The following is an 11842-nucleotide window of genomic DNA, read 5'->3' on the forward strand; positions in this document are numbered from 1 at the left end:
CATTATCCAAACGCTGCCCAAGAGTTTTGACCAGTTTCGCCTGAACTATAACATCACTACAACAAAAACCCTCATAGACATCGGTTTTCCACCGGTGTCTATTACATTTTCGACCGATGTCTATGAAGGCGATGTAAAAGGTCTGCCATTTTAGACATCGGGTTAAAACCGGTGTAGTATCACTTAACGACACCGGTGTTCGAATCGTTTATTAACTGGTGTAGTATCACTTAACGACACAGTTTCATCAACGGTGTAAAATCGATGTAATATTATATGTTAATAACACCAGTTTTGGCAGCGGTATACGACCGATGTAAATATTAGTTAATGACACCGGTTTTGCAGCAGTGGAAAACCGATGTAATATCAGTATTTTTTAACAACACAAATTTGATTTCCGAAACAGTGAAAAACCCACAGTAAGAAAAAAAATACACAAATATTCACAAATTACACAAATATTCTTCATTCAATAGGATCCATAAAATACACAAATATTCACAAATTACATAAATATTATTCTTACAACAGTATCAATAAAATACACACAGATTCTTTTTACATCAAAAGCTAATAGATATCAGAATCAAGGTAGAACATTCTTTTAACAACACATCAAGGTAGAACATCTTGAGTCAAAAATCAAGCTGAGGCTACATTAAATTATGAGAATCAGAATATGTTTAACTTGCTATCTTGCTCCATTCTTCTTGCGCCTTTCATTTCCCTAATCTCACCGCTTTTCACCTTCAAATGCCTAGTTTTCTGAGTTAATACATCCACTGTTCTAATCTGTCAAACAAAAGTATCATTTGGTCTACTTAACTACAGCAAAGAACAAAAACAGAAGAATTATACATGCTGCAGAGTGAGGCCATATTGATAACAGGTAGTCGAAGATTGCAAACCTCAAATTTCATTCCCATGCTCTGATGAATCAAGGTATAGCAAGATTTTAAGATTTACGAACTACTAAACAAAAATATCATGAGGAAGAATCTATAGAAGTACTTGGACAACATGGGAAAATTCATTAAGGAATACATTTTGTGTGGCTAGGGACAGATGACTGCAAGCCAAAACCTCCAGCATATGCTTGATAGCCAAATCAAGAACTCCAATAAAAGAATACCTCGTAAGTAAATGGAAGGAGATAAGGTCAAAAGCATCAAAGATAAATGCACAAATATACAAACAAAGCATAGAGAACCTTCCAACATTGTAGTGAACATGATTAGATATATAACTCCAACCATTTTCTCTTTAAACGAAGAGTGCATTCCTGTAAGCTCGAATCACATGTTGTCTCTACATTTTACAGAATGAATGTTTTACAATTAGCACATAAAACTTTGAACATGCTTTAAATATCTGAGACAAGTTTCAATATGAAGATGAATTTGACATGCAATCGAGTACCTGATCAGAAATGTAGTAATGATTTCCAGACAAAACAAGATGAAAACCATACTTGCGTAACATTGGTGGAATGGAAAGCAAATAGCAGTAGGATGCTTGTTCAAGCATCACAGCTACATGCAGAGAAGGCTCCTGATGAAATATGTACATTAGTTGCACGCTTAGACACTCAGGTTTAGTCAATTTTATTTACACGCTTATAAGATACTGGTTGAGAAAGACAATGGGAACCATATGACATTATAAGAAATGAAATAGGATTTACCTATTCTAGACTCTAGCTGAATCACTTATTGTTCTAACTTCTAACTATGGCTCATTTATGAAAATAGATATTAATGTAATGTGTTTTTTTAAAAATATTATTATGATGTAGATACGAATAATTGGCATAATGTGCTTTTAGAAAATACTATTCTGATATATTGATGATGTATAAAGGAATTAAATGGACCAAAAGAACAAGTGTAATCAAATATAATTTTTTTTTTAGGCAATAGGATAGTGTTTAACTATGAGGCTTTGAAATGACAACCAAACCCGATAAATTCAACATGTGGGAATCAAATTATCATTAGCAGGATAATAATATCATAAGGAACATTACATGAACACTCTTTTGACACATCCAAAGGCCAAAAGAATCATGTTTACGGATTTTTCACACAAGTATATCAAATTGTTTGGTTTTACAAGCAAGATACTCTCAGTTTAAAGTAGAAAATATACCAAAACTATGTAATATCAGATCTTAATATATTACAGAACATGGAAAAAAAATTAAGAACCCAGACTTCTAGAAAATCAACATAAATACCTCATTAGAAGGTACTTTTAAGCATGCCCGCAATGCTGGATTCTCCAATTTCTGAAGTAATACCCCAAGAGAAGGAAATCCTAATTTTGCCAAAAAAAAATCAAAAAAATCTAACTGTCATTTATAAAAAAAATATGATACACACACGCACATCAATACTAGAGGTGCAAATGAATCAAGCCAATTCGCGAGTTTTTCAAGCTAGCTCAAAAAATATTTGATTCGTATTCGAAATTATTGATTTCGAGCAGAACTCCAACATGTTCAATAATTTTTTCGGGCCAAATTCGAACCCATAATATTTTGTTAGATTGTTCACGAGCTGCTCGCGAGCCGAACTCAAATTGAATTCTAATTATTTTAACATTATTTTAACTTAAATATATTCAAATTAAGATTTGAATAATTGGAACAAAATTTGAATTTAAGTCATTTCGAATTATAGTTCGAATATGCTCAAATCAAGGTTCGATCAATTCAAATCGAACTCGAGCTCGAATTTTATTTTGAATCGAGCTCGAGACAAAATTATTTGTATTTTCAAGCTTCGAATATCATATATATTTTTTGAGTTTGAACTCAAATATCAATATTTTCATATTATTCGGCTCGATTTGATTCATTTGCACCCCTAATCTATACATGCATTTATTAAAGTGAATAACTCCAATATGATGTGAGAAGAAAAAAAAAAACCTATATTACCTTAAATAACATACAAAGAATTAATTCAACAACCAAACTGACAAAGGTATAAATTTAAATCTTTATGAAGACACAAGTCATAATCACGCGAAGTGGACCCAGGTAGTCTAACTAGCATACTTACAGCTTAATCAGAATAGCCATAGGTATCAGAGGTATTGCATTCTCTATATCAATTAGCTAGGAACTCCAATCAAACTAGTGGAAACATTAGATAATTATATCTAACAATCATTCTGAACTAGATCTATCAAAATAGAATCTTTCAGATGTCAGCTTACCAGTATACTTTCCATTTCTTTCATAATCATCAAGAAAATGAGAAACCACAGTGGTTGGAATAACATATCCAATATTTTCAATGTCTTCGGATCTGAAAACCTAAATGAAATATCTAGTGGGATATGAAAGAAGGTAGAATGCTAATTTAGGTGCAAAAGCAGTACTCAGATGCATTTCCATTAAACATTATTCTGGGACAAAGTTAATCTATAAAAGATTTTTGAAAAGTTTGGAATAGATAAAGTAGGGAAAATAAAATGCAGATTTAGCAGAAGGAATACCTAGAATGACACACCAATACACTCACCAAGATCATTGAAGGCAGGACCACCACTGTTTCCTGCAAAACAAGTATGTTTCTTTGACAACATTAATATGCTTTTACAAGAATATATCTGTACCTTGCCAAAGAAAGTGGTGCAATAACATCCAACTATCTAAAAAATAAAATGCTATCTTTCTAGCAAGGAAACTAGGTTGAGTTACCAACCAGGGTTTATTGCAGCATCAATCTGAATACCAAGCAGATCAGAGAATCCATGAGCATACTAACCTGAAACAGAAGCAAAAAAAAAGTGATTAATATTAAAAAACTCATTTGGACACCATGTTCTAAAATTTTCAACCAACTTAAAATTGATAACATTTAAGTCAGCAATTTATCATCTATAAAACAATCTCAGCAAGAATATAAAATTCACCAAAAAAATACTAAAAGCTTATGATCACAATTTCATGAAATCAAACCTCAATTCGTGATACCACACCCTTTGTCATAGAGATTGTATCTCCACCAAGTGGATATCCTACAACAGTTACTGAATCCTGTGTATCATATAACTTGTTAGTTTGATGAATTATGGAAGAACAACTAGATTAAATAACCCTATAGAAAAGAGAGCCTTAGAAAATGTGAAGTGCTTTAACTTTGTGAAGCACTTGGGGGCGGTACATGGACCGGTTGACGAGGGCCCTCAGATCGTCCGCCTTCTGCGGCAGCAGCAGCTCGCACACGTCTCTCTTCTCTTTTGCAGACATCACCCTCAACTGCTCCGGCGACATGCAGATTCCAGCGGTGAGAATCGCCACGCGCTCCACTGACTCCGCCTCCATCTCCGCCAGGCGGAACGCCACGAACCCGCCGTAGCTGATCCCCATCACAGAGTACCGAGCGACCCCGAGGAGGCGCATCGCCTCCGCGACGCACCACCCCTGGTAGCCCACGGAACGGTCGGCGCAGGAGGAACGGGATCTATCGAAGAAGAGGAGGTCCAGGATATAGAGATCGAAGGAGCGGGATAGGGCCCCGATCTGGCGCTCCCATTGCCACGTTGAGTTGCCGCCGAAGCCGTGAATGAGGAGGAGGGCAGGCTTCCGGCTGGCACGACGGGGGTTGGGGCCCCTGATGTGCAGCGACACGTGGCCGAGGTCGAGCGTGACGGGTCGGAGACCCAGCGGAGGAAGGAGAGGTGAACAAACAACTTGCACAGGGAGACGAAGGAGAGTAGGCATCGGGCGGCGGCGACGACTCGGCGGAAGAGGGAGAGGAGGGCGACGGCGAGGAGCAGAAGCAGGTGGCGAAAGGATTTCGTGGATGCCATCACGATAGAGATCGATGGGAATGGGTTTAGGTTTGGGGGGAGAGGAAGGTAGGAGGAGAGGCGTTGTGTGGCAGACGGTTCGAGTCGCGGTTACGCCAGACTGCCACTGCCTGCCCGCTTCACATTAATAAAACCTGCTTACGATATTGGTTTAGGTTTGGAGATAACTTTGTGAAGTGTTATAAATTTGGGCTGGTGGAAAAATTAAATTATTATTTTTGGTTCATTAACACCGGATTTTAAAAATCGCTGTTAAAATCGGTGTCTATTAACAAAAAAAGGCGCTCATAGACATCAGCTAAAAAATCGATGACTATGAGCGAAAATCTATGCTCATAGACACCGATTTTTGGAAAAACCGGTGTAAAATACTCAAAGACATCGATTTTTGCTTAAAACTGTTGTTGTTCCACCGATGTCTATGAGGGTTTTTCTTGTAGTGCATGAACAAAAGGGTTTATTCGTTCGCGGAACTTCTGACAGAACTCCAAGCGGTAGAAGGCCTATTTCGTCAAAGTTCTCAAGTTCATATTGCTGAAAATATTTCTGCCTCTAAGCCGAAAGGCGGAAAGTGATGTGAATCTAAAGAGAAAGATATCTTAAGAACCCACAACGAATGGAAGAAGAAAGAAAGAAATAACTAAATCGATAAGATTGATGAAAAGGACCTCGACCCAATGCTTAGGAAAGTATGAACCTTGGTATAGAAGATGGTAGACGCCATAACCTTGGGATGAAGGTTGATAAGTCTTTGAACGCCACAAGGAAATGTCTTGATAAGTTCTAATTCAATGAAGAACCAACAAGTGAGAGCCTCACCGTGCTTTAGATTGAAAAATATGTCAAAGATACATGTGTGGCCGTCACCCCCCTTTATTTATAGTTGTAAGGTGACCAAAAACCCCTAAAAGGCCAAAAGAAAGCCCATTTAGTAAAGACTTCTGTAGACTACTTAGCCATTTTAAGCTTATGGCTTCATTACAACCCAAATAAAAGTAGAAATTGAGTCTAAATTAAGTCTACATATCCCTACTACATAGACATGAGACTTAAGTGCTAATTAAGCTCATCTAAGGCTTGAATTAGGTTGACTATGCCAAATAACTTTCTCTTGGTCAAACCTTCTTCAATGGTAGCTCTGGCCTTCACATCTTCAATTAGTACATTAAGTGCTTCCTTCATCTTTCTAGCCTTAGCCCTTGTAATTGGGCCTCCATTGATGCATAATGGATCATCATCTTGAGTGGGTTGACCATGCTCCATATCGTTAGCTTGTTGCTCTCTTTTTTTGACTCCATCATTCCCCTTTTCCCCAAAAGGATTCATCCTCGAATCTTGATCACCTACATCAAAGGAAGAAAGATCAGAAACATTAAATGTAGCACTCACATTATACTCACCTGGCAAGTCAAGCTTGTATGCATTATCATTGATTCTAGCAATTATTCGAAATGGACCATCTCCTCATGGATGTAACTTAGTACGACATTTAGTAGGGAATCTTTCCTTCCTCAAATGAACCCAAACCCAATCTCTGGGTTCAAAGATCACTTTCTTTCGTCCCCTGTTAGCTTGCGTAGCATATTGTTCAGTTCTCCTTTCAATTTGCAATCAAACATTTTCATGTAGTTGCCTCACAAACTTAGCTTTTCTGGTACTATCTAAACTGGCACGCTCAGAGATAGGCAAAGGTGACAAATCTAAAGGAGTTAAAGGGTTGAACCCATATACCACTTCAAAAGGTAAAAAATTAGTAGTAGAATGCACAGATCTATTATAAGTAAATTTAACATGTGGTAAACAATCTTCCCAACCTTTTAAATTCTTTTGAATGATAGTTCTCAATAAAGTAAATAAAGTTTGATTTACTACCTCAGTTTGTCCATCTATTTGTGGATGACAAGTTGTAGAAAACAAAAGCTTTGTTCCCAATTTTTCCCATAGTTTCTTCCAAAAGTAGCTTAGAAACTTTGCATCATGATATGAAACTATGCTCCTTGGTACTCCATGAAGCCGGACAATCTCCCTAAAAAATAGATTCGCAATATGGTTAGCATCGTCTGTTTTCTTACAAGGAATAAAATGAGTCATTTTAGAAAATCTGTCCACAACGACAAAAATGGAATCCATACCTCGTTTAGACCTTGGTAGTCCTACAACAAAGTCCATGGAAATATCAACCCAATGTTCACTAGGAATTGGTAAAGGTGTATACAATCCATGAGGTAAAGATCTAGATTTTGCTTGCCTACATGTAATACACTTCTCACAAAATTTGACTACATCTCGTTTCATGTATGGCAAAAAGAAATGCTCTACTAACACTTCTAGAGTTTTTCTTACTCCAAAATGTCTCATTAGTCCCCCACCATGAGTTTCTTGGATTAATAATTCCCTTAATGAATTATTAGGGACACACAACCTATTCACTCTAAAAAGAAAACCCTCATGCCTATAAAAACTTCCCAAATGCAGTATGTTCACAAACATCAAACATATTTCCAAAGTCAGGATCATTAGAATATAGATCTTTAATGTATTCAAATCCTAACAATTTAGTGTTCAAAGTAGAGATCAAGGTATACCGTCGAGACAAAGCATCTGCAACAATATTTTCCATACCTTGTTTATATTTGATCACATAAGGGAATGATTCAATAAACTCCACCCATTTTGCATGACATCTATTCATTTGGTATCAGAGCTTTGGTTTTTCTAAATCGATTTCATTATCCTTTTTCTTTTGTATAACTTAGTTAATTACCTTATGCATAAATTAGCTAAGTCCAATGTTCGGATCAAATCACTTCTAAATGAGGTAACATCTCTTAAAGAAGTGACTAACTCCGAATCCTTGACTGACCCTATTCAGACTAAAACCTCAACTCAAGCTCAAAAGCTTGAGGAAGAGAATTCTAACCTGAAAACTCAAGTTAAGGATTTGAAGATCACATTGGAACGGTTTACACTGGGTTCCAAGAATCTTGATTTGATTCTTGGAAAACAGAAGGTCGTATACAGTAGATCCAGACTAGGATTTAAGACTAAAAGGAAATACCGTTCAATCTATCACTTGTTAATAGACCAAATAAAATGTAACGCCCGCCCTTCCAGGTAGCACTAAGGCCACCCCAGAGGGACGGACTTCACTAAAATATAGACATCAATTATACTAACGCATATGGATTCATGGCAGCGGAAGACATATATAATTAATTGTTTTTTTTCATATCATAACATATACCATATGCATCTAGTTCTCTTAACATGGCATGTGAAGTCAAACGTACCAACATAACATGAGTAGGATATCATACTAGCTGAACATTATCATAAGCATAGGTCCAACATTGTTCACATGCATAACTTAGATAATTCAAAAACTTAAATAGATCTATCCACCAGCACTTCCACACACATCCTCATTGCCTTTCCTGCTCTGCTCCCCTTAAACAATCCATTCCTTGCCTTTATCTGCAGTACAAGGAAAACGTATAGCTATAAGCCAAAGGCTTAGTGAGATCCTTGCCTACCCATAAATCCGAAAAACACATAACATAACATAACATAACATGTAGAAACCATAGCATAGCATAACATAGCATGGAGAATCATAACATAGAACATATCTTATCATGTAAAAACCATAACATCTCATAACATAACATGAGGGAAAACAGAACATAATATATCATATCACATAAGGAGCATAACATATCAGAGTATAGCATGTGAGTGTATATCATGATTCATATCACATTTTGTAAGCACATATCATGAAGCCTATCATATCATGTAAACATGTATCATAACTCATACCTGTTCATAAGGGTGCATAAACATAATTTCATAAATGTGTGCATATAGATGCAATATGTATATTTTTAAAACATGTATCATGGAATGCACATATGCATCATGCTTCTTTCAAAACATATAGTATACATACTTGAATATCATATCATCATCATGAGAAGGGCCCCGACTTGTACCACATGTAAACATAAATGCGCGCAATCCCTAGGACAGGGTAGCTAGCCCCGAACCTACTAGGGATCTAGGTCCGTTCATAGTCCGTCGACCTAGGGGCGTACTGAGGAGCCCATCCCTTAACGAGGTCCGTTCATAGTCCGTCGACCCCGGGGCGCTTATGGAGCCCACCCTTGGTACAAGCCATACAAAGTAAAATATCATGCATATCATATCTCATCATATCATACATGTCATAATTCTTGTCATATCATGAAGAGAGCTCTTGATCCCCAACTTAAGGGAAGCATCTCTTTACCATAGCATGAAGAGTGCTCTTGATCCCAACTTAAGGGAAGCAACTCTTTTTCATAACATGAAGAGTGCTCTTGGTCACAACTTAAGGGAAGCACTCTTGGTCCCAACTTAAGGGAAGCAACTCTTTTTCATAACATGAAGAATGCTCTTGGTCCCAACTTAAGGGAAGCAACTCTTTAGGCTTTTCTTCTTACATAAGCCATTCACACATGCATTATATAACATGTTCTTATCATAACATAAAGTATAACATGTTATTTTCTTATCATCAAACTTGGCATATGATCTCATGAACTTAGCATAACATATCATGAACATGGCATATCATATCATGAGTCTAGCATATCATATCATGACCATAGCCTATCATGTCATAAGTCTATCATATCATATCATAAACATGGCACATCTTATCATAAGACATAGAAATGCAACATATCGTAAAGCATATTTTCATCACATCATAAAGCATGAAAGCTTAATCTACTTATATATCAAAGGCTACATATCATGAAAATGCATAAGCATGTTTGGTTAGGTTTAAACTCTTTTCTAACCCAATTAATCCATCTTGGCCGAACCATATCAGTAGGTTTCAACCTCATTTCATTCCATATGAAGCATAGAACTTATCCACATAACATGTAAACTTGATCTAAGCACATACAAGGCATTATACTTCATGAATAAGCATGTTTGAGTTCAAAACTCTAACCTTAACCCATTTATCTCAATTTGGCCGAAACATATCAGTAGGGTTCTTATATCATTTGGTTCCATATGAAGCATAGAACTTATCCACATAACATGTAAACTTGATCTAAGCACATACAAGGCATTATACTTCAAGAATAAGCATGTTTGAGTTCAAAACTCTAACCCTAACCCATTTATTTCAATTTGGCCGAAACATATCAGTAGGGTTCTTATATCATTTGGTTCCATATGAAGCATAGAACTTATCCACATAACATGTAAACTTGATCTAAGCACATACAAGGCATTATACTTCATGAATAAGCATGTTTGAGTTCAAAACTCTAACCCTAACCCATTTATTTCAATTTGGCCGAAACATATCAGTAGGGTTCTTATATCATTTGGTTCCATATGAAGCATAGAACTTATCCACATAACATGTAAACTTGATCTAAGCACATACAAGGCATTATACTTCATGAATAAGCATGTTTGAGTTCAAAACTCTAACCCTAACCCATTTATTTCAATTTGGCCGAAACATATCAGTAGGGTTATTATATCATTTGGTTCCATATGAAGCATAGAACTTATCCACATAACATGTAAACTTGATCTAAGCACATACAAGGCATTATACTTCATGAATAAGCATGTTTGAGTTCAAAACTCTAACCCTAACCCATTTATTTTCATTTGGCCGAAACATATCAGTAGGGTTTCATGTCTTTTTATTCCATAATAAGCATAAGACTTAAACATGTAACATGCACATTTAATCTAAGTACCTATAGAGCATTGTACAAGTACCTACAAGGCACTATACTTCATGAATAAGCCTATTTGAGTTCAAAACTCTAACCCTAACCCATTTATTTTCATTTGGCCGAAACATATCAGTAGGGGTTCATATCATTTTATTCCATAAGGAGCATAAAACTTAAACATATGACAAGCCCATTTAATCTAAGTGCATACAAGGTATTGTGCTTCATGATCTAAGCATATTTGAGTTCAAAACTTTAACCCTAACTCATTTATTTCAATTTGGCCAAACATATCAGTAGGGGTTCATACCATTTTATTCCATAAGAAGCATAAAAACCTTGGTTATAAATATGGAAAAATTCATACATCACAAAGAGGTACAACTAGTATGGTTTCTATCTAAAATTCTTGACCTAAGGCCTTATAATCAATTTTGGCCGAACCATATAGATAGGTATCTCTTTTTTTTTCACAACATGAAGAATGAAGACTTAACTAACAACATGTGAAATTCATATATCATAGAGTAGAAAAATTAAGCATGTGATCAAAGAAGACTTGTTCTAGGTCCTCTCTTCCATCCTTGGCCGAAACATGCAATAAGGCTCTAAATTTCTATTTTTCTTTTTCTATAACATGAAGCATCTCTTATCACTTGTTAACCCTAAGTGACTACCTATTCTTTATCTTGACCACATTCTTGCAAGAAAATTTTTAGAGTTTCGAAAAACATTTTAAACCGAAGCTACTTGTACTGCAGTGAGGGGATACTCACTTCCTTGCGCTTGTTTTCCTTAGAGATTTAACCTTTGTTGTGGATCCTTCCTAGAGAGGGGAAGCTTCCTTGCTCCTTGGTCTCGGCAAGAAGAGGAAATGGTGAAGAAGAGGTCACGGTGGAGGAGGAGGGAGTAGGAAGGTGAATGAGGAAAAATGCCAACTAATTTTAATTTCCTCCTTTTATTCATCATGAGAGGAGGAAGGAAAAATATATTTTTCTTCCTCCTTTCTTTTACTCTCTTCATAATTAAGAGAAAAGTCTAGATACATCCCTTCTTGGTGAGTAAGAAAAGAATATTCTAGAGCATCTCTTCATTAGAGAGGAAGAAGACAACTCTCACTTCTCCTTCTAAGAGAAGAGCCTTTTCTTCTTACATTTAATTATGGTTTCCCTCTCTTTTCTAACAATAATTTCTCTTAGTCTAGTGGTTATCTTATTCAGACATCTAATGAGAGATCTAGAGTTCAAGTCCTAGACCTTATA

General features: G+C 36.2%; 1 protein-coding gene across 1 annotated transcript; it reads right to left on the reverse strand.

Moving 5' to 3' along the window:
- Window positions 1-4129: 4129 nt before the first annotated feature.
- LOC121986649 (uncharacterized protein Mb2734-like) lies at window positions 4130-4738 on the reverse strand. The gene has a single exon (XM_042540601.1). The coding sequence runs from the start codon at window positions 4736-4738 to the stop codon at window positions 4130-4132; it is 609 nt and encodes a 202-aa protein (XP_042396535.1).
- Window positions 4739-11842: the final 7104 nt, after the last annotated feature.

This window comes from Zingiber officinale, chromosome 5B, assembly GCF_018446385.1.
Source record: "Zingiber officinale cultivar Zhangliang chromosome 5B, Zo_v1.1, whole genome shotgun sequence".
NCBI lineage: Eukaryota > Viridiplantae > Streptophyta > Magnoliopsida > Zingiberales > Zingiberaceae > Zingiber > Zingiber officinale.